Here is a 27,085-nt window from a genome sequence, read left to right on the forward strand (position 1 = left end):
CTCATGAGAGTATAAATTAGCACAATTTAAAAGGAAAAAAAACTCAATATTTAGTCAAGTTCAAAAACTTCTGTATCAATCAGAACCCAGCTAGGAGAAAGGAACCATACCAGTTATTTCAACAGGGAACTTATTATAAAGAATTTTTAACTAGTTATGAAGTTACTAACCACGTAACTGAAAAGACAGAGAAGATTAAAATTATCACGGAGGTAGCAACTGCAGAAGGGTAACAGGGGAAGAAACCGGAATTACTAAAAATTAGAAGGCTGGAGGAGGGGTCGCCTGCGGCTGGGACTCACGCCTCTAAGGAAGCGGCCCAGTCGGCTGCTGCTAGCGTCTCTGAGAGGGCGGGGCACCATCAGGCTGTGAGTGCTGGAAAACTGCACACCGGACTAAGCTGCTGCTCCAGGAGGAGCTGCGGCTGCCCGAGCGAGGAAGCGATGCTGGCCTGACACTCGGATAAAGAGGGAGCTCACAGGAAGGAAAAAAGGAGCAAGCCCCTTCTTCCTTCCAGGCTCACAGGTGATATTTAGTACCTCTTATTGGCGAGGCCCAACACGGAGCTGCTGGCAAGACGGACACACGTTTCGTAGAGTCACAGCCCCAGCATGACCAGGCACAGTAAAGAAGGGTGGTTTGGGAGCTTGGGCACAACAGCGTAATAACTGGCACACTGCCTACACCCTGTGGCCCGTCAGTTCCACTGCTAGATTTAGACACTCAACACAGAAACAGTACAAAGGTCTCTCGCTAAGGGAATGGAGAGAGAAATGAATAAACCAGACATATCCAGCCACATGGATAGATCTTAGAAAGGTCATATTTCATGAAGAAAGCAAGCTGAGGAAGTTTAAACATAGTATGATACCATACATGTAAACTTTTTAAAAGCAATATAGTATTATATATTGCGGAATTCACACCTTTCAAAACCAAACTCAGGGTACATTAAAATTCTAAATGTTGAAAGGAAAACCTTAACTTTAGGAGAAAGTACAGGAGAATATCATCACTTTGAAATTGATAATATTAAAACATAAAACCTCCTCAGATTAATTTTGTTAATTTAATTAACAAAATTAAAGAACCAGCCACAGTCTGAGAGAAGATATTTGCAACACACACGACTAGAAAAGGATTTTTATATTTTCATATGTTAAAAAAAACAACAAAAACACAACATTTAAACCAAGAAGTAAAAAATAAACAGCCTATTAGAAAACAATGAGCAAGGGATATGAACAGTCAATGTGCAGAAGAAAAACCCAAAGGGCCAATCAACAGGTAAGATGTTCAACCTCACCTCTAATTAGGGAGTCCCAAATGAAATGAAAACAACAATGAGCTATCCCCCAAAGGAGCAGGACATATTTCCATATCCATGTAGGAGCCAGATTGTTACAGGTGCACTCTGTGCCCTGGTGATAGATGGCCCAAAGGGCTTGACCCAATGGTGAGAGGAGTCTTCACGGGGAAGCTTTCTCCAGAGTACAAGGCAACGGCCGGCCTGTGTGAGTTCTCTGGTGTTCTGTGAGGTGTGCTTTCCGGCAAAAGGCTTTCCCACATTCTTGACATTCAAAGGGTCTCTCTCCTGTGTGAATTCGCTGATGTTCAATGAGGCGTACTTTCACATAGAAGGCATTTCCACATTCACTACATTCATAAGGTTTCTCTCCCGTGTGAGTCTTCTGGTGTTGACAAAGGGATTTCTTCATACTGAAGATTTTTCCACATTCACTACATTCATAGGGCTTCTCTCCTGAATGCATTCTCTGATGTTCAATGAGGCGTGCTTTGACATAAAAGGCATTACCACATTTATTACACTCATAAGGTTTCTCTCCTGTGTGAATTCGCTGGTGTATCCCAAGAGATGAGTGCACCCGGAACGATTTCCCACATTCGTTACACCGATAGGGTTTTTCACCTGTGTGAGTTCTCTGATGATTATTGAGAGTCATCTTCATTCTGAAGAATTTCCCACATTCGTCACATTTATAGGGTTTCTCGCCTGTGTGAATTCTTTGATGTTGATTTAGGGATTTCTTCGCACGGAAGTTTTTCCCACAGTCACCACATTCATAGGGCTTCTCCCCTGTGTGAGTTCTCTGGTGTTGGGTAAGGGATGTCTTAACGCGAAATGTTTTCCTACATTCACTGCATTCATAGGGTTTCTCCCCTGTGTGAGTTCTCTGATGAATCGTGAGGGTTGCCTTCTCAGAAAAGGTTTTCCCACATTCAGTACATTCATAGGGTCTCTCCCCTGTGTGTGTTCTCCAATGCAGAATGAGTTGTGACTTCCTGCCAAAAGATTTCCCACACTCATTACATTCAAAGGGCTTCTCCCCCGTGTGAGTCTTCTGATGAGCAATGAGGTATGATCTTGCACTAAAGGTTTTCACACATTCACCACATTTATAGGGTCTCTCCCCCGTGTGTATTCTCAGATGTTCAATAAGGTTTGATTTCCTGCAGTACGTTTTCCCACATTCATGACATTCAAAGTTTTTATTTCCTGTGTGTGTTCTTTTATGTCCAACAAAGCCAATCTTCTTGTAGAAGACTTTCCCATATCCATCATAGTCAATAGTTTGATCCAAAGTTGGAATCTTCTGATGTCGAAGGTCATTATCATGCCTGAGGGCATTATCCCCAACAGAACTGTTTCCACATAGCAGCGAGAGAGATCCTTTCAAAACAAATCAGACCATATCGCTCATTCACTCAAAACCCAACAATGGCTTCCTTTGTCACATATAAAATTAAAGTGCTTCACATAACCTCTAAAACTCTACATAATTTGGCCCTTAGCTCACTCTCTGATATCACCTGTGAACACTCTCATCACCCACCCTTAGGCCACATCGGCCTCTTTGCTATTACTAGGATATATCATTCAGACTAGGCTTGGCACATATTGTTCTCTCCGCCCAGAATACTCAGAATCTACATGGCTCCATCCCTCTCACTTCACTGATGCTGGTGCACTAATGTTAACCTCACAGTCCTCCCTGACCACATTCCGTAACAGCACACGCCCCATCATTGTCTATCCTTCTTATCTTGTACTGATTTTCTTTTCACCACCAAACATTATGTATTTGTTTGTTTGTAGTCTTTTTCCTCGATTAGACTGCAAGCTCCAGGAGAACAGAGATATTAGTTTATTCACTGCTGGATCCCCACACCTAGAACGTGACCAGCATACAGTCGACACTCATTTTAGATTTGGCAGATCACTAAATGAATGCATGCCTGACAACAGAAGGCATGCAAGGCAATGGAGGGAGGGAAGGCAACTGAGAATACCTAGCTAAGAATAAATGTCTAAGATGAGGCAGGCACAGATAGATAAGAGTGACAAATAACTCCAAAAATCAAGATAAATGGGAGAGAGAGCATTTAAGTGGAAGCACGATATTGGCATGTGTGACTTAGGCATCTGAAGCATGCAGACCTTCTGTCCTCTGGTCATTTTCAAAGAGCAAGGGCCTCTAAAAAGAGATTCCTGGAAAACACTGCCCAAAGTGGCCTCACCTGAATTCCTGGGCTCTTATTTCCCCTGTTTTCCACACGTCTAGTTCTTGCTCACTCACCTGGGTAACCATGGCCTGAGGAGTCCTCCTCTAATATCCACAGCTCTTCTCCTCGCTCCAACTTGAAGATCATCTCTGGTTTGGCCACGCAGAGGCCTGTTAATGGGAAATGGCACAGGACGTGGGCCAAGTTGTCTGAGCTTTAGGGCCTCTGATGGAGGAGGAAGGTGCATCTTCATGAGCTGCACAAGGAAGGGGCCCATTTAAACCTTTCATTGGGGGAAGTGAGAACACACACACCTTTCCTAGAGCCCCAAACTGATCAATCATCTCTGACCCTTGAATCTAAAACTAAAGTATCATTAAACTCTACAAAGGCTGCACGCCTTACAGCAGCCAAGAAAGGAAACACACGCTACCAGGAGCTACGTGGACAACAGTCCTCACCCACAGATGCCAGGTTGCTGTAATTCTCCAGCATCACATCCTTGTGCATGGTCCTCTGAGCAGGGTCCAGTCTGTGCCACTCCTGTCGGGTAAAATCCACAGCCACGTCCTCGAATGACACAGATCCCTGTAACAACAATCTGCAACGATCAGAACGGGATGCACGGAAAAGACGTGTAGGAACTAACTCTCTGTTGCCCACAGCTGCAAAGGGCAAGGAATGACAGGTACTGCCAAGGCTACTTGGTTATTTAAGCAATCAAAGTTTGTTGATAAAGGGAGACAGAACAAGGAGCAGGGATAAAGGGGAACAACAAATCGGTACTTACAACATCCACACCACAATCAGCCGGGGAAGTCCCAATAGCTTGTATGGCGGCTGGGAGTGCCGATTGTCTAGGTCTGAGGCAAAGAGTCCTTTCCTCAGTGAGACTTCCAATGACTCTATGCCTGTGACTCTCTTTCATCCTAAGGTCTCTCTGGGTTCTGACTCAGGGTTTTAGACATTTGGATATGTGGAGTTATTTCTTCTTGTTCCCACGGATGGGGTGTTTTTATTTTTTTTGTTCCCACAGATGGGATGTTTTTAAAGTCCTGTCAGGTGCCCGTCAGGGTGGCCAGCCCAGACAAGGAACATGATGCAGGACATATTCTTTGTAACTTGTGCCTTAGAGTCAAGGCCGAAGTGGCCATCTTTGGCCCTGAGCCCAGACACATTCTTTTGTGTGGGGCCCAGGCCCAGGGTCGGGGGAGGGGGGGGGGGGGGGGGGGGGTCAATGAACTCTGTACGTTATGGGCCCTGACATTTCCACCAATCCACAGGACACTAGGCGAACTGAAAGCCCCTGTTTTAAACACATACACAACTAACATCTAAGGAACAGAAGACAGACTATTATAATGAGTAAAAGGGCATCCTTAAAATAATTGTTCCACCCTGTAGGGAGCCATGAGAAGAGACCAGGGGAATAATTGATACTATGTATTTGATCTTGTAAATCTTTAATAATATCATCTAAATATAAAGTACGATCTGTAACATTAAAACAACACATGCCAGAAATTTTGGTACAAGGTAACTTATGCAGCAAAAATAAATAATCTAAAGCAGCTTGGCGAATTAAAGCATTTTTTTGTAACTCTTGCAATTCTAAAGAAATGGCTGACGGCATGGGTGGTGTCATTGATTACTGAGGTTGGGCACATGCTAAATGTTCTACAGTTCTGTGTAACTCAACAACTAAACCAGGTACGAGTAATAGCAAAGCAGCCAAGGCAGCTACTGCGGTTACAGGTAATGGATTCACGCTAGAATCACAATGAGCACTTAAACCACGAGCGGGACGGAGTTTTACAGCTGGGTGTTCCGCAATTAAAGGTGCAATTTGTCCTACACTACAAGCTTTAGGGGCCGGCGACATTAGGGGACTAATAGTATCCCCACATAACTAATACTAGCCAAGGGGTAAGGCAAGGGGTAAGGTAAGGGTTTTTACTCTTTGTGAATAATGACAATAGGTAGGTATGTAGGAGCAATTAAAACATAGACAATCCATAGCAAGGGTACCTGTTAATGGGATGTAGAAGTGTTTTAAAGCCTTTGTATCACTCATTGGTTGCCAAGTGAGGTGAGCAGTTCCAGCTATATTCTTAAAATTAGTGTAAGTTCTTCTAAAGCCGAGTAAGTTTGCCTGTAGAAGTCTATTGGGGGTATCACCATCTCTTAAACACAAAGCAGTCTTATTTACTACCTCGTTAGTTAAATGTAACCATAACTTTTTAGTCTCTAAAGCACTGGTAGGATTAGGAATAACACTAACATATACACTGACCTTTAAGTAAACGTTATCAGGGGTACCTTTTTGATATTTTGCACAAGTATACATACCTCCGCTCTGGAGGGTGGCTGACAATAATTGTATACTAAAATTATAATTACTTCGCATAGTTAAATTTTTATAATGGGTTTGTCTAATATGTTTTTGATCAAAGATTAAATGTCCATTTAGAGTCCATGACAGGTCCGACGGGATGCGCGCAGTTGGTCCAACAATGCGGTGTCAGCTGCTGACCCGCTGTTACATTTGGCGGGGCTTCCACCATCATGGAGCAATCTTTAGCAGTTGTTATAGTCTGGATCTTCTACCAAATGAACAGCTATTTCCATTTACGGAGAGAAAGAAAAGTTTTGGGAACATAATATATGGTGGCATCATTAGGGTACATTAGGGCCACTGTGGCGGAGGGGCCCTGTGCTATTACCTCCGCGGCCTGCGGCTCTGAATGGGGAGGCTTGCGAACCCATACTTTTATTCCTGGTTTCCGTCTGGAATTTGTGGAGCCAAAGCCTTGAGCTCCCCTTGCAGTGACCATTGTTGGTCCTGTACTTTCAGCAATTAGGTGATGCGGTAATGGTAAGAGCAACAATTGACTAATACGGTCATATTTAGTTACCTTGAAAGGTTCTAAATCAGAATTATATAATATAAATTTGATTTCTCCTTGGTAATCTGGGTCAATTACTCCCCCCAGTACCTGTATTCTTTTCAAGGCCCATCCAGAGCGTGCAACTAATAAACCAAAAGTATTGGTGGAAATATTAAACCAATTCTTGTAGGAATTATATGTTGTTTTCCCGGGAAAATTATACATTCAATAGTACTGGTTAAATCTATACCTGCAGCTTCCTCAGTAGCTCGATAAGGGACAGATGCTGAGGGAGGTATTTTCCGGTACTGCAGAGGGGTATTTGAAAGTATATTTTTCTTTCTATCCTTTGCTATGGCGGCTGTAATTCCCAACATTCTTCGTTGGGGAGTGGTGTTTCCTAAGGGACGGTTATTAAGAACTTTGGTGGCCCCTCCAAATCATCCATCCATTTAGTTAGGGGCCCTAGGCGTTTTAATTGGGTTTTTAACAGACCATTCATTCTTTCAATAAGACCAGCAGCTTGTGGATAATAAGGGATATGATATATCCACTCAATATGGTGTGCTTTAGCAAAACACTGAACTAACTTACCTGTAAAGTGGGCAGATTATCACTTTGGATCTGCTGAGGAGTGCCAAAATAGAGTTGTATAATTCCCAAAGTTTTAATAGTTGTCTGTTGGGTAGCCCGCCTATGTGGGTGGGCCACCAAAAACCCAGAAAATGTATCTACTACAGTACAAACATAAATCTTTCTATAATGTGAGGGCAAAAGTCTAATATACTCTATTTGCCATATTTGTGCAGGATAAAGCCCACGCTTGATTTGCCCCATTGTGGGATGGGGAATTGCTCGCCTATTCAAAATTTGGCAAGTAGGGCATTGATTTGAGGCTCTCTGGAGCTGATCACGAGTTACAGGTAACCCAGGCTACTGTGCCCACCTGGAAGCAGTTTTGGCTCCCAAGTGACTGCTTTTCTGGTGAACCCATTGGGCTAGATCCAAAGAAGCAGCTGTAACCACTGATGCGGTCTTAGCCAGACGATCCGCGTGCTGATTATATAGGTGTTCTGTAGAGGTAGGCAACACATGAGCATCAACATGGAACACAGTAATAATCATTGAGGAACTCCATAGCCAGATGTCTTGCCATAATGGCTTTCCCCAAATTTCTCGGTTACCAAGCATCCATTCATGTTTAGCCCATTCTGGCATCCAAACTGCTAACCCATTAGCTACTGACCATGAGTCAGTGTATAAATAACACTGTCCTCCTAGCTCTTGTTTGACAGCCTGGTAAACTGCATACAATTCTGCATACTGGCTACTGATTCCTTTCCCCTGGGTCCCCAAGGTTTTTTGAGACATAGGGTTATAGGCGACCGCCTTCCAGCAATGGGCTCCAGCTATCACCCGGGCTGAGCCATCTGTGAAGCAAGCATGCTGCTGTTGTCCTGCCGTTAGCTGCTGAAAAGGCAGTCCCCACCTACGGGGGATTCTTGCTCCTGGGGGTTCTCTTTATTCATTTCTAAAGAACCTGGAAGTGTGGGATCAAATACTTGTTCATGCAACAATGCTTGCCCTTTGGGCCCTGGCTTCATTCTGTCCTGAATATACCATTTCCATTTAATTATACTGGCTTCTTGAGCATGTCCAATTCGGTGAGACACAGGTGTCCCCTGTACCCAGGTTAAAATAGGTATTGGGGACATAGTATAACCTCATGCCCCACACTTAAAGCCTCACTTTCTAAGAGAGCCTAATAACATGATAATAACTGTTATTCAAAGGGAGTGTAATTCCCAGCAGCCTCTGGGAGCTTTCGAGCCCAAAACCCGAGAGGCACCTTCTTCCCATCCTGTTTTTGCCAAGTGCTGCAATTTGCATATCCATCTGCTGCATGAACCTGCAACTCAATTGGCCCACCCCTTACAGGCCACAGGTCCAGGGCTGTTTGTATAGCCTGTCTAGCATTTTCAAAAGCATTTTTCTCTGGTTCACCCCACTGAAACTGATACTTTTTCCGAGTGGCTCAATATAAGGGGGCCAGGATTTGATTTAAATGTGGAATGTGTTGCTGCCAGAATCCAAACAAGCCAATAAATTTTTGTGCCTCCTTTTTATTTCGAGGAGGGGCAAAACTCAAAATCTTTTCTTTTGCTTTTGGCAAGATTTCTCGTTGTCCTTTATTCGAAATTATGCCTAAGAATGTGACAGTTTGTGCTGGCTCCTGGATTTTGGTGGGATTTATTTTTCATCCTTCCTCCTGTAAGGTTTCTTTCTTTCTTTTCTTTTTTTTTTTTTTTTTTTGGGAAATTTTCCCCTGGCTAACTACTACCAGTCCTCCTCTTTTTTTTGCTGAGGAAGCCTGGCCCTGAGCTAAGATCCGTGCCCATCTTCCTCTACTTTATACGTGGGATGCCTACCACAGCATGGCTTGCCAAGTGGTGCCATGTCCGCACCCGGGATCCAAACTGGCGAACCCCGGGCTGCCTAGAAGCGGAAGGTGCGCAATTAACCACTGTGCCACCGGGCCGGCCCGCCTCCTGTAAGGTTTCTAAAACTGCTTGTAAAGCACAATTTACCTCTTCCTGATTTAATCCCTGAATTAAGATGTCATCAATATAATGGACTAGCTGTGTACTTAAATCTATTGAGGTGTGGGACAATGTTTCCGCCCCCTGCCTATGACAGATAGTGGGGCTGTGTATATATCCCTGAGGCAACCTGGGGAAAGTATATTGTCCTCCCAGCCAGGTGAAAGCAAATTGGGATTGAACTGTTTTAACAATGGGTATAGAAGAGAAAGCATTAGCCAAATCAATCACAGCATACCAAACACCAGGATGTCTTTGTATTTGTTCTATTAAGGTGACCACGTCAGGCACGGCAGCAGTTAAGGGAGGAGTCACCTTGTTTGGTTCTCGATAATCTACTGTCATGCGCCAAGAGCCATCACTCTTTTTGACAGGCCAGATGGGATTATTCCATTCTGTAGTTATAGGTATTAATACTTGGGCATCTAAATATTCCTATATAGTGTCTGAAATTCCTTGTTGCCCCCCTGGGATCTTATACTGTTTCATTTGTACAAGTGAAGTGGCTGGGGGCAACTCCACCTCATGTTTAATACATCCAATAATAAGAGAACGGGCAGAATACGTTAAAGAGTGTATCCCAAACTGATCTCGTCCGTCTGTCAACTGCAATGTTAATCCTTTCAGAATATCAATGCCGATTATATATTCAGAAATAGGAACTATCATTACCAAATAAGTTCGTTTAGGGGGTTGCCCTATTTGCATGGTCAAATGTGTGGCTACTACAGAAATTTCTTTTCCTCCTAGACCTGTAATAAGAAATTTTTGACCTCTCAATTTTGTAGGATTGCCGTAGATAAGAGTGGCCTCTGCCCCCATATCCACCAATGTTCGAGTTACTGTTGTTGAGCCATTCTTCCAGAAAATTGTTAGAGCTACATGGGGACGAGCGTCCGTTTTAATAGCAGCCCTAACCTCTGTACAGAGGTTTGGCCCTCATGTCAGGCTAACAAATCAACAAAAAGAGGATCAGCCGGTGCCGCTGGAGGAGCTGGGGGGGCCACCTGTTCCCCACTTGGGGGCTTTCCCTTTTCCTCTGTAAGCATTCCTCCTGAAGCCTTCCTTGCATGTAATCCTTTTTCCTTAAACAAAGGCCACAAATCCCTAGTTTCTGCCCCATCAATCTTCTCTTTAGCAACCCCTGCCTGTAGAAGGGCTGAAAACATCCTTCTGGGAAATCCTTTGCCTTTTTTTTGGAGGAAGATTAACCCTTAGCTAACTACTGCCAATCCTCCTGTTTTTGCTGAGGAAGACTGGCCCTGAGCTAACATCCGTGCCCATCTTCCTCTACTTTATACGTGGGACGCCTACCACAGCATGGCTTGCCAAATGGTGCCATGTCCGCACCCGGGATCCAAACCGGTGAACCCCGGGCCGCTGAGAAGTGGAACGTGGGAATTTAACCACTGCACCACGGAGCTGCCCTGAAATCCTTTTCTTTTGCTTTTGTAAATCCTCACGGCATTTACCAGCTTCCCTAGTGGTATTCCATTCCCCCAGACCTCCCAGCTGTGAGATCTTTATATCACCTCTGAGATAGGGGTGTCAGTCTCATTAAACAGTAATGTCACAATGACCTGCCTATAGGCAGGTGGGGCTGTCTTAATTATGCGCTTACAGATTTGGACGCTGAGAAGCATATTTGCCAATGCATCCGCCACTCCCAGGAAAACAGCCCATTTCATTGCTTCTTCCCTGATTCGTTGACAACAATCTTTCAAAGTATACTAAGGCCGATCGGCATTTGGCCACGTGTCATCAGTAGGATATTTGTCCTGGGCCCCTCGAACGGCAAGGGCCAGCAGAGTAGTGCCATCACCACCTTGAGCATTGTGGGTCCTTACACTCCGGTCTCTAAAGCCACTACGCACTGTAGGCTCAGTAGAGACAGTAACAAATTTATAGGCATCTCCTGAATCCAGTTGTATTCCACCTGCCCCCATATCATATAACCTAACTAGCCAGGACAATAGAGGCTCGCCGGGGTGTTGGGTAGCCCGTGCGAGGATAGCTGAAATTTCCTGCCGGGTAAAGTCTTCCACTACGTCCTGCTGCACTTCCTGATTTCCCTGCTGCTCTAAGCGGCGCCGCCGCAGCGGCCTGGCAGGGACAGTCTTAGCTGGCAAGGCCTCCTCATCTGAGGAGGGATTTTCATCATCGTCCCAGATGTCACCATCCCAAGTGTCTGGGTCCCAGTTAGGGCCGGCCGATGCAATTGCCATATGAACCTTTTTTATGTTCACCTGTCCTCGGCGGCGGCGGTATTTATATTTTGCCACACGCGCAGCCGCCTTTTGAGCAACATGTTGGTAGGTCCTAGCCTCATCTCCCAACACATAATTCTGGCACTGCACCATAGCCAGCCGAGACTGGCAATCAGACAGTTCCCTCTCTAACAACACCTCTCCTTTAGTATGCGATCCCCGTCTTCTATGGCCCTACGGTAAGCATGTAACAAACACCATCCTCTTCTAGCCAAGAAGGCAACATCATCTTTTCCTTTTACTGTCTGCAATGCATTCACCACATGAATAGGCTCCCACATAGGGAGCTTATTATTCCATGCCTCATACAAGCCTGATCTACGACTCCATTCCTCGGCCAATGCAGAAAACTGAGGGTGCTGCCATCCCGGGACCTCAATAGGAGCTTCAGTGGTCTTTGATTTCTTAAACAAGAAGCCCATAAATGCGGATCCTGCTCACAGCGCCAAAATTGTTGCCCACAGCGGCAAAGGGCAAGGAATGACAGGTACCGCCAAGGCTATTTGGTTGTTTAAGAAATCAAAGTTTATTGGGGCTGGCCCGTGGCCGAGTGGTTAAGTTCGCGCACTCCGCTGCAGGCAGCCCAGTGTTTCGTTGGTTCGGATCCTGGGCGCGGACATGGCACTGCTCATTAGACCACGCTGAGGCAGCGTCCCACATACCACAACTAGAGGGACCCACAGCGAAGAATATACAACTATGTACGGGGGGCTCTGGGGAGAAAAAGGAAAAAATAAAAAGATCTTTAAAAAAAAAAGAAATCAAAGTTTATTGATAAAGGGAAACAGAACAAGGAGCAGGGATAAAGGGGAACAACAAATCGGTACTTACAACATCCACACCACAATCAGCCGGGGAAGTCCCAATAGCTTGTATGGCGGCTGGGAGTGCCGATTGTTTAGGTCTGAGGCAAAGCGTCCTTTCCTCAGTGAGGCTTCCAATTATTCTATGCCTGTGACTCTCTTTCATCCTAAGGTTTTTCTGGGTTCCGACTTAGGGTTTTAGACATTTGGATATTTTGAATTATTTCTTCTTGTTCCCACGGATGGGGTGTTTTAATTTTTTTTGTTTCCACAGATGGGGTGTTTTTAAAGTCCTATCAGGTGCCCGTCAGGGTGGCCAGCCCAGACAAGGAACATGGCACAGGATATATTTTTTGTAACTTGTGCCTTAGAGTCAAGGCCGAAGTGGCCATCTTTGGCCCTGAGCCCAGACGCATTCCTTTGTGTGGGGCCCAGGCCCAGTGTCCTTGGAAGGTGGGGGGGGTCAATGAACTCTGTATACTCTCTCAAGAGAGCATCACTAAGAGGTGACTAGAAAAAGCTACCCCAGACACTTGACTCCGTGTCTTGCTTGATATTATATTTTGTGGGGGGGAAACTCAGAATAGCCCTGCTACTGCGTTAATTTATCAAGTCATGAAGAAAAGACTACTGACTACTGAGTTAACGCTATATGCCTGGACCTGTCCCCATTGCCGGGGAAACGAAAAGGAACCCGATGGAGTGTCTGCTCCTAAGGAGCTCCTACCCCACTATGGAGACTTGTACAGGAACACATGCCTGCAGTGAGGGGTCACAGGAGCTACGCTGGACAAAGGCACAGGGTGCAATGGGCTTTCCCAAGGGAGGGAACAAGATTCCACTTTGTGTTATCAGACTGAACTTCACCTGAGGAGGTAGAGCTTTGAAGCCTTAAACGAGAACATCATTTCCCTCGAATATGGGGCAACAGCATAAGGAAAGGCAGGAAGACATGAAACACACACGGTGATTTACGGAACTACATTTCAGCAAAGTATGACAAGAAAATAGTGCTTCGGACTGTGATGACATAAAGGGCTATAGAGACATTTAGGGGCCAGACAGGGGAGCGATCTTCATCTTCTTTTTTCTATAGATCATCGGTCTCCAGAATACTTGACTTCTTACACAACCAGAATATTTTCTGACCTTTCCACAATACATTTATATTTATAAATTATACAGAAGTACCGTCAAGTGGAAGAAAGGGAGAGAATATTACTCCAGGATAATGGCATGAGCAGCTGATAGAGGCTGGTGCCATATGTTGAAATTAGCAAAACAGGAGACACAATGGGTTGGCAGAAGGGGAAACTGAGACAGATCTTGGACCTGAGCTGGAGTGTTTATGGCACATTCTGACAGAGACACCCAGTTGGCAGGTGGATATGATTGTGGAGCTCAGGAGAGAAGGCTAGGCTAGACCAAGCTGGGAGGCAACAGCACTTCAATACTAGCTCAAATCCCCAGAATAAACTGGACGGCTAAGAGAGAACACAGAGCTTGGGAGAAGCGCCAAGCACAGAGTCAGCAGGGACACCAATGTGACATGCAGACTGAAGGAGGGCCCCTATGGGACAGAGAAAATGGGAGCAATCTTTTTTTTTTTCCTCATACAGTCGTGCCCCAGTGCCAAAACCGCAACCATGCAGCAGCAGGCACCTCAAACCCTACAGAAGAGGAGCCATTTTCTTTGGCCAGGGGCACAGTGGTCCGAAGAGTGTGAGAAGAATCGCCATTGCGCCTCTTTTCTAACCTCCTACCACTTGGCCCTGAGGGCAAACCTAGTTGCAGAGAGTGAGTGCCAGAGTGGAGAAACTAAAGCCCCAACTGTCCAGCCAGAGGACCAGGACGGGGAGCCCTGGAGCAGGAGTGTGAGGGAGACTGCCCTAATAATGTAGCTTCGACATACATGAAGCAAAACGGGAAGAGCTGAAAATAGAAACGGGCAAATCAGCAATTATGGCTGCTGGCTTTCAACACCTCTTTTAGTAATAAAATCAGCGAGAAATAGAGAAACTGAACACCACCAATCAACCAACTGACTGCGCAGGACATTCCACTCAAAAATAGAGAGATTAACAGTTTCTTCAAGTACACATGGAATATTCAGTAAGCTAGACCATATCCTGGATCACAAAAGAAACCTCAAAACAATCAAAGGGCCACCCACTGGGTACCAAGAAAAATTGACCTGGAATAATCAACTGAGATATATCCTAATAAAACTACTAGAATTTAAAGACAAGGGGAAAAAATCCTCAGGGCCTCCAGGCAAAAAGATGAAATAACTTACAAGGCAAGAGAATTAGATTGGCCTATGGAAAACAGTACAGAGATTTCTCAAAAAATTAAAAACAGAAACACCATATGATCCAGCTATTCCACTTCTGGGTATTTATCTAAAGATTATGAAAACATTAATTTGAAAAGATATATGCACCCCTATGTTCATAACAGCATTATTCAGAACAGCCAAGACTTGGAAGCAACCCAAGTGGCCATCAATGGATGAATACATAAAGAAGATGTGGTTTATATACGCAATGGAATACTACTCAGCCAGAAAAAAGACAAAATTGTGCCATTTGCAACAACATAGATGGACCTTGAGGGTATTATGCTAAGCAAAATAAGTCAGACCAAGAAAGGCAAATACTGTATGATTTGACTCATAGGTGAAAGATAAACAAACACATAGATACAGAGAACAGATTGGTGGTCACCAGAGGGGAAAGGGGTGGGGAGAGGGCAAAAGGGGTAAAGGGGCATGTGTGTATGGTGATGGATAAAAACCAGACTTTTGGTGGTGAATATGATGCACTCTATACGGAAGCTGAAATATAACAATGTATACCTGAAATTTACAAAATGTTATAAACTCCTGTGACCTCAGTAAAATAATAAAAAATAAGTAAAATTTTAAGATAAAAAATGTAAAAAGAGAATTAGATTGGCATCAATTTCTCAAAAACATACAAAACAAAGCAATAGTAGAATAATATTTTCAAGAAAGTACAAACAAAGGAAGTTATATCCGGCCAAGATATCCTTCAAGCATCAAGGCCATTAGAAAAACAGTTTTGAATGTGCCAGAACACTTGTGCTCTTCCTAAAGAATTTAATAGAGCTGCACTAACCAATATGGTAGCCACTAGCCACATATGGCTATTTAAATTTAAATTTTGATTAATTAAAATGGAATAAAATAGAAAATCAGTTCCTCAGGCACTCTCGGCACATTTCCAGCGCTCAGCATCCCCATGTGGCTAGTTACAGTTCTGGACAGCAAAGACACAGGACATTCCCATCATTGCAGGAAGTTCTACTGGACAGCATTCCACTAAATGATGAGCTTCAGCCAATCGAAAACAGCGAATGGGAAAATTTTGGCAAAAGGACTGACAGTGAGCATTTCATATATTTAATTGTAAAGCTAAGACTAAAACAAGGCTGGGGTCACGGGTTAAAGGATAATGTACAAACATTAGGTGTTTTGAAAAAAGTAGAAAAACTACAACTGAAAAATTGGAGGAAAAGAGAAAAAGGGGAAAGCTGAATAAGATCACTGACTGCTGGATAAGTAAGCAGTGAGAGACAAGGTAGATGGTAAAAGATTAATAAAAACAGTATGGAGGTTCCTCAAAAAATTAAAAATACAACTACCACATGATCCAGCAATTCCGCTTCCAGGTATCTATCCAAAGGAAATGAAATCCCCATCCTGAAGAGCTATCTGCACTCCCGCGTTCACTATATTCACAACAGTCACAATATGGAAACAGCCTCAGTGTCTGTCAACAGATGAATGGGAAAAAGATGTGATATATACATACAATGGAATACTTCCTCAGTCATGAGAAAGAAGGAAATCCTGCCATTTGCAACGACGCAGATGAACCTGGAAGACATTATGCTAAGTGAAATAAGTCAGAGAAAGACACTCTGATCTCATTTATACGTGGGATCTAAGAAAAAAAAGTCGAACTCATAAAAGCAGAGAGTAGAATGGTGGTTACCAGGAGTATGGGGGAAATGGGGACATATTGGTCAGAGTACAAAATTACAGTCACGTAGAATGAATAAGTTTAGACATCTAATGTACAGGCATGATGACTATACTTAATAATACTGTATTGAACAAGGGAAATATGCTAAGAGAATAGATTTCAGGTACACTGATCACACAAAAAAATAGTAACTATGATGTGAGGAGATGATATGTTAATAAGCTTGACTGTAGTAATCATTTCACTATGTATATGTATATCAAATCATCATGTTGTACACCTTAAATATATACAATTTTTATAAATAAATAGTAAATAAAAAGAAAGAAAGAAAAAAGAGTTGACTAAAGGTACTATAAAAAGTATTAACACAAAGGCAACCACGAGCATAAAAATATGTCTTCCTAATTACCAACAAAAATTCAGAAGAAACACTCAATAGGGAAAGATAGTAAATATAACAAATACACAGAGTAATTACAACATAAGGTAAAATATGAGAGAATTGAGACCAAACATATTTATATTATTTACATTAACAAACAGTAATACGAATAAATGTGAATAGGTTTACCCACCTATTAAAAGAAAAAGGTTTTCACTTTGCCTCATAAAGCAAAACCCAACACAATGCTCTATACAAGAGACATGCTTAACAGTCTTTCAAAAGGCTAAAATTAAAGAGATGGACAACGATTTAGCGAATGAAAACAATATAAAAGCAGAGATTGAAATCCTGATACCAGACAAAGAAGAATTTCGAAAGCAATTATATGAGACAAAGTAGGATACTTTGTAACGTTGAAAGCCCTGTCCACAATGAAGCCATAACAATAAAGCCTATGCACAAAGTAACACAGCAAAGCCTCTATAAACCAAGAACTACAGGAATGTAGGAAGAAACAGGAACACTCTCCAACGGGAGACTTGTAACATTCCACTCACAGAATGAGACAGATTAAGTGGACAAAAACAACTACCATACAGATCACACAGAACATACTTTTTCTCAAGCACACGTGGAACATTCTCAAAAACTGATCACATACTGAGGCACAAAGAAAACAATCTCAGTAGGTTCCTTAAAATAGGAATATTACAAACAACGCTGATCACAATCAATAAAGAAACTTAAGAAGTAGAAATTAACAAGCTGATTCTAAAATTCATACGGAAATAAAAAGGACGTAGAATAGACAAAGCGACTTTGAAAAAGAAGAAAAAAGTTTGAGGACTTACATTATCTCATTTCAAGACTTATAAAGCTATGGTTCACAACACAGTGCTGTATTTTTGTAAAGATATAGATGAGACAAAATAGAGCTTAGAAATAGACCCACTAATATATGGTTAATTAATGCCTGACAAAGGTGTCAAGGATATTGAGTGGAGAAAGGATATTCTTCTCAACAAATGGCTCTGGAACAAGTGGATAGTCATATCCAAAAAAACTTCAGAGTTCCTGAAGGATATTTACTGGACTGTTAAGACTGATTATCTCCAGAAGGTGAGATTATGAGGAAGTTTCCAATTAAAATTTTTACATTTTACCTTGACTAAATGATCATTTAGTGTCTGTTAGGTTTCTCCATTGTAAAGTAACCAATTTTCCCTATGTAATTAAGGAGTTATCTGCGGGGACACATCTTGAGACTATGTAAATATTTTGTTCCTCATCAAACTTTCATCTAATAGCTTTGGCATCCATCAATGATTTTTGCTTGACTCAATTATTACTACAACAGTTGCAAAAATGGTTATTTTTCTAACTCTATCATTCTTTCCACATTATTAATTGGCATTAAACCTTAAGGAAGAGCTTTCTCTTCTCCCTCGTTCAGTCATTTATTATCAGTATGGACTCATGGTTTATCTTGGTCCCCAGCCAGGCTCAACATCCAGCTGGGCACCCAGGGCCATATGCACATGTGTGGGTAAAATGGCAAGGAGGCAGAGAAGGAACTTTTCTGGGACTCTTTGTTTTTTTGGGTTTTTTTTTTAAAGATTTTATTTTTTTCCTTTTTCTCCCCAAAGCCCCCCAGTACATAGTTGTATATTCTTCGTTGTGGGTCCTTCTAGTTGTGGCATGTGGGATGCCGCCTCAGCGTGGTTTGATGAGCAGTGCCATGTCCGTGCCCAGGATTCGAACCAACGAAATACTGGGCTGCCTGCTGCGGAGCGAAAGAACTTAACCACTTGGCCACGGGGCCAGCCCCTCTGGGACTCTTTTAAACAAAAAAATAATGCACTGTGATTCCAAAATCTGTCAGTGAAGCCCTAACAGGGGCCACAGTTTGATTAGGAGGACATAGGGAGGGGCGCGACAGTTGATGGAATTAAGGTGAAAGTTTGGAAGAAAATGGGAATGTCTGAATGGACTTTATATGACATGGCTGTATCTTCTTCATCTAGATGTATTCCTGAGATGGGTATTCTGTCTGACTAGGAACACTTCTCCTATCTAATATTGTAGAAGAGAAGGAATGTAAGTTCACCCTTTGGCCAGTATTAATTGCCCATGATAAATGAGAATCTTTAGAACTGCCAGAGCCCATACAAGTTGCTATTTTGAAGCAGCATAGAATAGGTAGTGGACAGAAAGACATCACCACTTTAATTAATGACACGTTAGAAGCTGGAGTGCTGGTCCAATAAATTCTCTTAGCTACCCCTGTATGGCTCATGAAAAAGGTGGATGGCTCAGGGGAACACCAGCAGACCATCATGGCTTAAATAAATTAGAATTGCTGATAACATCGGTATTTCCCGATACGGTTTCAACGGTGGAAAAATACAGGAAGCTAAAGGAGACTGGTTCTCAGTGACTGACCCTACAAATGTTTTTTTCTCTACCTCAATATAGGAAAAGAGGCAACCGCAGTTTGCTTTCACATGGGAAGGATCCTAATTTCCATTTACTGTCCTGCCACAGCGTTATTTGAATTCACCAGCTGTCATAATTCAACTGTCATAATTTGGTGAGAAAGGATTTGGACTTGATGCAAGTTTCAAGCATAATAATACACTACAGGGATGAAATCATGATAATATCAGAAATGGAACAGCAAACTAGGACTGACTTAAATGCAACAGTGACACACACGATCAACAGAGGCTAGTTGATAAATCCAACAAAACTCTAAGGGCCCACTCAAATGGTGAAATTCTTAGGAATACCCTGGGCAGCAGTCAGCCATGGCATTCCAGGGACAACAAGAAACGAATTGCTGTTCCCTACCCCTGCTACTAAGCAAGAAACCGAGCACCGGCTCAGGTCACGTGGATTTTGTGGAATGCATGTTCCACATCTGCAAATATTGCTAGCTCCTCTACATAAAACTACCCCAAAGAAGGCTGTATTTGAATAAGGGCCTGAAAAAAAGTAAATTATGTCTGAATTGCAAAAAGTCGTAGCTCTCTTGATGCCTTTGGGCCCTTATGATCCACACTCAGACACGATTTTGGAAGTATCTGCAGCTTGTACAAGTGTTGCTGCTAGCACAGGGAGCCTAGTAGGCTCATGAACAAAATGACCGTGGTGACAGGGATGGAGGTTATGCACGGGCTCAGCAACATGGACGTCCACTCACCAAGGCTGACCTGGCTACAGCCACAGCAGAGTGCCCAATTTGCCAGTAGCAGACACTGAGTCCCTAATGTGGCACCATTCCCCTGGGTGATCAGCCAGCTATCTGGTGGCAGGTTGATTACACTGGACTGCTGTCCTCACGGAAGGGGCAGCACATTGTTCTTACTGGAATAGACAGTTACTCTGGATATGAACCTGCCTTTCCGCATGCAATGCTTCTGCCCAAACTGCTGTCTGTAGCCTTACAGAATGCCTTATCCACCATCGTGGCGTCCACAGGGCATTGCTTCTGATCCAGGAACTCACTGCACAGCCAGTGAAGTGCAGCAATGGGTCCGTGCTCAGGGAATTCACTTGTCTTACCATGTTCCGCTCCAGCCTGAAGCAGCTGGCTTGAGAGAACGGTGGAAGGGCCTTCCGAAGACTCAGTTTCAGTGCCAGCCAGGTGGTAACACCTTGCAGGGCTGGGGCAATGTCCTCCAGGAGGCTGTACAGCCTCTGAATCAGCATCTAATATATGGTGCTATTTCTCTCATAGACAGGAGTCACGGGTCTAGAACTCAAGGGCTGGAAATGGGAATGGCACCATTCACTATTACCCCTAATGATCAACTAGCAAGAATTTTCCTTCCCATCCCTGTGCTGTTATGCTCTGCTGGTGTAGAGTTCCAAAGGGAGAAACGCTTCCACCAGGAGACACGACAGTGATTCCACTGAACTGGAACCTAAGACTGCTACGCAGCCACTTTAGGCTCCTCAGGCCTCTGAATCAACAGGCAAGGAAGGCAGTTACAGTGTTGGCTGGGGTGATGGATGCTGACTACCAAGGGGAAATTGGGTTGCTGCTACATAATAGAGGTAAGGAAGTATATGCCTGGAATACAGAAGGTCCCTTAAGGCATACTATCATGCTTTGTGATTAAAGTCAATGGAAAACTACAATAACATAATTCAGGCAAAACTATTAATAGGGGCCGGCCCGGTGGCACAGTGGTTAAGTTCACACGTTCTGCTTGGCGGATCCAGGTTTGCTGGTTCGGATCCCAGGTGTGGACATGGCACCGCTCGGCAAGCCATGTTGTGGCAGGCGTCCCACATATAAAGTAGAGGAAGACGGGCACAGATGTTAGCTCAGGGCCAGTCTTCCTCAGCAAAAAGAGGAGGATTGGTAGCAGATGTTAGCTCAGGGTTAATCTTCCTCAAAAAAAATTTAAAAAAATAAAAATTAAAAAAAAACACCTTAATAGCCCAGACTGCAGCAATTAAGGTTTGGGTCACCTCACTCGGTAAAGAACCATGACCAGCTAAGGCGCTTCCTGAGGGCAAAGGGAATATAGAATGGGGAATAGAAAGTACTTATAAACACAGGCTACGACCACGTCGCCAGTTACAGAAATGAGGGTTAACATTTTTACGAGCATTTCTTCCTTATTTTGTTATGGGTGTATGTGTGTGTGTGTGTACAAGAAATATTTTTGTTTTGTTCCCTCTCTTATCCTCTTATATCTAACATAAAATCTACTAATAACAGTTAGCTTTACAGTATCTAAGTTGCAGTCTATCAAGGAGCAGAGGGAGCATCACTCAGTGGCTTCGCACCCTCCTCTCAGGAAAGAGTTCGCCTGTTTTCAGCGGTACACATAATACTTGTACCATGTTGGGCAGAAGTACGACCTTGTCATTGTCTTTATTTGGAGATTAAGTATGGTTTAAGGAGATGAGTGTGGGTGTCAAGTTGACAAGGATGGACTGTGATGGTCAGTTTTATACACCAAGTGGGCTAGCTATAGTCCCCACTTACTCGATCAAACACTAATCAAGATGTCGCTGTGAAGGTATTCTGTGGATGTGATTACCATCTACCATTAGTTGACTTTAGTAAAGGAGATTATCCTCGATAATCTGAGTGGGTCTCGTCCAATCAGTTGAAAGGCCTTAAGAGCCAAACTGGGGTTTCCCTGAGGAAGAAGAAATTCCGCCTATGGATGGCAGTATTGGCTCCTGCCAGAGTTTCCAGCCTGCCCTTGCTGACCGCCTACCCCATGGATTTTGGCCCTGCCTAGCCAGCTCGCACAATCAATCCAATTCCTTGTACTAAATCTCTTAATGTAGATACACAAATCTAGCCTCTCCTGGCTCTATTTCTCTGCTAGAACCCTGATGGTACAGAGGATCCAGTCGGGCCTTTAATCCAATGACAAGTGTCCTTATAAGACACAGACGAGGAGAAAACAAATACAATGGAGAGGGTCACGTAAAAACAGAGGCAGAGATTGTAGTGAGGTAGCCGCAAGCCAAGAAATGCCTGGAACCACGAAAGGCTGGAAGAAGCAACGAAGGAGTCTCCCCTGGAGCCTAGAGGGGGCATGGCTTTGCCAACACCTTGATTTCAGACTTCTAGTCTCCACAACTGTGAGAGGATAAATTTTTGTTGTTATAAGCCAAGTTTATGGTCATTAGTATGGCAGACCTAGGAAACTAACACAAATTTTTGTTACTGGGAAGTGGGGTACTGCTGCAACAAATACCTAAAAATGTGGAAGTGGCTTTGGCCTGGGATAATGTGTAGAGGCTGGCAGAATTTGAAGGCATGTGATAGAAAAAGCCTACATGATCTTGAAGAGACTAGTGGAAGAAATATAGACGTTAAAGGCACTGCCGGAGAGGGCTCAGAAGTATGTGAGGAAGACAGACGAGGAAGCTTATCACCTTAGAGACTACGCATATCACCATGAACGGAATGTTAACAGAAACATAAACAGTAAAGGTGCTTATGGTGAGGTTTCAGACGAAAATGAAGAACATGTCATTGGAAACTGGAGGAAAGACTCTCCTTGTTATATAGTGGCAGAAAACTTGGTAGAATTGTGTTTACAATTGTACGGAAAGTAGCGCTTGTAAGGAATGAATTTGGATATTTAGCTGAGAGATTTTCCAGCAAAGTGGAGTGGTCCCTCCTTAACCACGGGGGATACATTCCAAGACCCCCGTGGATGCCTGAAACCGTGGATAGTCCCAGACCCTATCGATACTATGTTTGTTCCTACACATATAAATTTATCATAAAGTTTAATTTATAAATTAGGCACAGTAAGAGATTAACAACAATAACTAATAACAAAATAGAACAATAGACTGTATTAAGAGTTACTATAGATGTTAGCAACCTCAGTGTATGATTTCTTTCGGTTCCTTATTAAGTTGAAAACTTTCACTTTTTCACTTAAAGGAAGCACTTCATAGCTTCTCTGGCATATTTGATTGCCAGTATCACTACTCTTACACTTTAAGACCCATTATTAAGTAAAATAAGGGTTACCTGAACACAAGCACTGCGATTCTGTGACAGTCGATCTGATAACCAAGACGGCTATTAAGTAACAAACAGGTGAATAGCACATACAGCATGGACACTCTGGACAATGGGATGGTTAACGTCCCAGGTGGGAAGGCGTGAGAGTTCATCATGCTACTCAGAAGAGTGCACAATTTAAAACTTATGAGTTGTTTATTTCTGGAGTTTTCCATTTAATATTTTTGGATTGTGGTGGACTGCGGATAACTGAAAGCACAGAAAGTGAAACCGCAGATATGGAGGGACAACTGCATTGAAGGTGTGGCCTGGTTTTGTCTTGCTGCTTATAGTAAAAGGTGAGACAAAAGAAATATACGGAATAAGAAACTATTAAGCAAAAAATAACCAACACTTGATGGTTTGGTATATTCTCTGCCTATCCATGTTTTCCTGAACAGATTAGGTATGTGACTCATAGATCCATTGAACTATCTCAGCAGAATCCAGGAATAGAGATGGGATTATCCAGTAGAAATCTGTGAGGTCCCTCTTGTCTAGTGGAGACATACACAGGAGAGACACAAGGCTTTTGAGAATGTTACATGCGTAAAAACACTGCCAGCTTAACCTGGAAGGGACAGATACAGGGCAAAATGAAAGAAGGCTGTCAGACTTCCAAAATTTTACAGGTAGGAAATGGGCTGATGAACTACCTAGCTATAAATATGTGCTACCCTGCAAGAATAAGGAAGAATGACTTCAAGGGCAGAGTCTCAGGTGCAGTCAGAGAGTGGAGGTGTGGACCCAGAGGCAGAGGCCAATGGAGCCTCTGTAGGCAGTGCAGGGGCTGAAATTGTTGCCACAGGCCCAAAGGGCAGAACATTAAGCCACAGAGGATTATCTCCAAGCCTTGAAACCTAATGGAACTGCGCTGCTGGATTTCAAACTCGCTTGGGACCAGTGACCCTTTATTCCTTTCAATTTCTCCCTTTTGGAATGGGGATGTCTATCTTATGCCTATCCCACCATTGTATCTTAGAAGCAGATAACTTGTTTTCTAGTTTCACAGATGCACAGATTGAGAGGAAGTGTGCCCCAGGATGAATTATACCCAGAGTCTCACCCTACTCATACCTGATTTAGGTGATTTAAATAATAAGACCTGGGACTTTTTGAGCTGATGATACTTGATGAGATTTTGGACTTAGAGTTGGCGCTATAATGGGTTAAGACTTTCGGGGATGCTGGGATGTGGTGAATGTATTTTGCATATGGGATGCATGTGAATTTTGGGACCAGAGGATGGACTGTACTGGGCTAAATGGTGGCCCCCCAAAAATAGGCCCACATGCTAACACCCAGACTCTGTGAATGTTACCTTATTTGGGACAAGGATCTTTGCAGATGTAGTTAAGGATCCTGAGTTGAGATCATCCTGGATTACCTGGGTGGACCCTAAATCCAATGACAAGTGTCCTTATAACAGACAGAAGAGAAGGGAGTGATGCTGTGGTTCCAGGGCACCATTCAGGTCACCATCACATTGGCCAAGAGGAGCAGCATGGTCTTCATGGTGTTCGTGGCGGGTGATGATGAGCAGTCTACACATGGCTGCAAGTTGGGAAGATGAGAAAGTGACAGAAGCATCCTCAAACAGTTCTGTTGCTGTTAAAATCAATACCAAAGGTGCACTCACTAACAGTTGAAACATCAGTTGCAAAGGAGCCAATTAGAAAGTTTAGTCTCTGTTTCATCCCTCATTTGAACCCAATAACACTTTTGAAAACTCTCATTCCAGATTTTGTGATACACCACCCACCTCTCCTGATACAAAGTCATACACTTAAACAGGACAAGAAAGTTCAAGCCATGTCACTCCCTCTCAGGAGCCTAGTCCATGTTCAAATCGGAGACCTACCCAGAAGCTCACTGTCACAGTGAAAAAACTAACCAAAACATTTGAAGAAAGGAAAGAAAAGTCAAAGAACAAAGATTAAGAAGGAAATTGAGGAGGAAAACTAGAAAAGAAATGTTGGATATTAAAAGAAAACAAGAAGAGTCAACAAACAGAATGTAAGAGCAAAGAAACAGAAAGAAGATAGGGCAGCTCAACGCCACAGCAAACAGCAGATTTGCATTGGACCACGCAGGGAGTGCTGTCTTTACATGACAAAGGCAAAAAGCAGAAGCTGCCAAAGCTGTCGCTGTGCTGAAAACAGGCCAAAGTGGAATTCAAGAGGGAATCTCATGCAAGAGGAAGAAACACTACTGCAATAATTCAATTCTGTCTTCCTGCTGGTTCTTCCTTTATAAATCAGTTCCCTCCGGACACACCTCCAGAAAAAGCATGCATTTTATGGCACAGTTTACCTCACAGAAAGACCAACTACATCCATAGTACTCCTCCAGTGGAGACAACTGGGCACTGCTGGGGACAGTACTTTATCCACGCCCTGTCATCTGGATACTGGTTAGCAATTTCTTATTTAGTAATGCTCCTCCTGTACGGACTGCTTTGATCACATCATCACCAAAACACTCAAATTGCGCACCACCTAGCAACTCAGAAAAAAAGAGAACCAACCAGAAAAGAGTGCCTGAAAAGCATGGGGAAGACTTCAAAAGGGAAGGGAGATAGATTAAGGACTCAAGATGATGGTGAAGATGAAAACACTTGGAATGCAAATTCTATTCAACAGATGTAGTGAGATTAGTACAATGTGCGCAATAATCATTGTTTCTCTTACGATTTAATTCAACTAAAATTCTACTGGAGAAGTAGGACTGCTTTATGTTTTCCAACTAGTCTATATTTAAAGTGTCTCTTTACTCCTGCTTAGTGAGTGAGTTAAACTGTCTAAGTCAGAAAAGTCAAGAGTAAAATTAACTGGTTGCGAAGTCCCTACATATGGTAACCAACTGCTAGAAGCCTAGAGAATCTACCTTCCATCAGTTTGCTTATGCAGACCTTCAGGTACCCCCTGCCCTTATCCCTCCACTCTCACAGGGCATGTTTTGTTCAGAGGTATTTTGCTCTAAAACTCTTAAGCCCACACGAAGTAACTGGTACATCACTGAGTAACATGCCTCGGTCAGATGCATTTTAATTAACCAATCAGATAATAACTTATGTTTAGGCTTTCTCTAATCACTCATCAACTGCAAGCAAAATCTTGTAGTTTTTAATCCTACTCAAACACTGAATGAAAAATCTTTTCAAAAGAAAAATAGCCCCAGGAGACCTGTGACAGCATTTATGACAAGGATATAATTGAAGACACTGTTTCCATCATCCACATGAAGATCTATCAAAAGATTTCTTGACCCTCAAGTACCAGGAAGTCTTTACTAGAGAGGAAAGACTGATTTCTCCGTGGCGGCATTGTAATTCACGTATCTGATTGCACTTCTTACTCTGGTATGTCTTCCCAGAATATGCGAGATAAATCTAGGCTTCAAAGTTTTTAGCTGTGTAGGATTGTTGACCAGCATGCCTACATTCTAAGACTTGTATTGGTATTTTCTTCTTTTTACTTCCTTTTATTCTAATATTTATCTATTTTTACTTAGAAGCTTCCTAAAAATCACATGAAAACAAAAGCAACAAGTAGATAAACGAACAAATACAAACTGACTGGGGATGTGAGCATTTCCAACTCTTCTTTGGAAGATCTGGAAGGAAGAGTTGGGGAGGGGTTGAGTACTATACAACAAGGAAAAAGTTGCCATGCATGGCCCCAAATCATCAGCCTCCAAATAATAGTACCATGTAGAGGATGAAGGGGAAGATTTTTCACTGTCTTCGCTGAATTCCTTACAATTTAGTGATCCCTCTCCTGTGACACAAAAATTCAATTTCTAGAAAAATATCTCATAATCATGGTTGTGCATAAAGAGAGAAATTGAGGAATTTCACCACCAAATTGTCGATTATAATGAAAACCTACTGCCATTACAAATGTTCAAAGGAGGAGGCCGGCCCAGTAGCACAGCAGTTAAGTTTGCACGTTCTGCTTCTCGGCGCCCCAGGGTTCAGCGGTTCAGATCCCGGGTGCGGACGTGGCACCACTTGGCAAGCCACACTGTGGTAGGCGTCCCACATATAAAG

At 43.0% G+C, this 27,085-nt stretch overlaps 1 protein-coding gene and 1 pseudogene across 1 annotated transcript; one reads left to right on the top strand and one right to left on the bottom strand.

Moving 5' to 3' along the window:
- Nucleotides 1–1,270: 1,270 nt before the first annotated feature.
- Nucleotides 1,271–6,790, bottom strand: ZNF157 (zinc finger protein 157). Its single transcript, XM_046672878.1, has 4 exons — nucleotides 6,664–6,790; nucleotides 3,987–4,190; nucleotides 3,600–3,695; nucleotides 1,271–2,692 (listed from the first exon to the last, which is right to left on the bottom strand). Exons 1-4 carry the CDS (start codon nucleotides 6,788–6,790, stop codon nucleotides 1,470–1,472), a joined length of 1,650 nt encoding a protein of 549 aa, XP_046528834.1. The 3' UTR covers nucleotides 1,271–1,469.
- A 6,939-nt stretch (nucleotides 6,791–13,729) lies between these two features.
- On the top strand, nucleotides 13,730–25,682 carry LOC124245491 (UBX domain-containing protein 4-like; annotated as a pseudogene).
- The last annotated feature ends 1,403 nt before the right edge of the window (nucleotides 25,683–27,085 follow it).

The sequence above is a fragment of the Equus quagga genome, chromosome 10 (genome assembly GCF_021613505.1).
Source record: "Equus quagga isolate Etosha38 chromosome 10, UCLA_HA_Equagga_1.0, whole genome shotgun sequence".
Classification (NCBI taxonomy): Eukaryota; Metazoa; Chordata; class Mammalia; order Perissodactyla; family Equidae; genus Equus; species Equus quagga.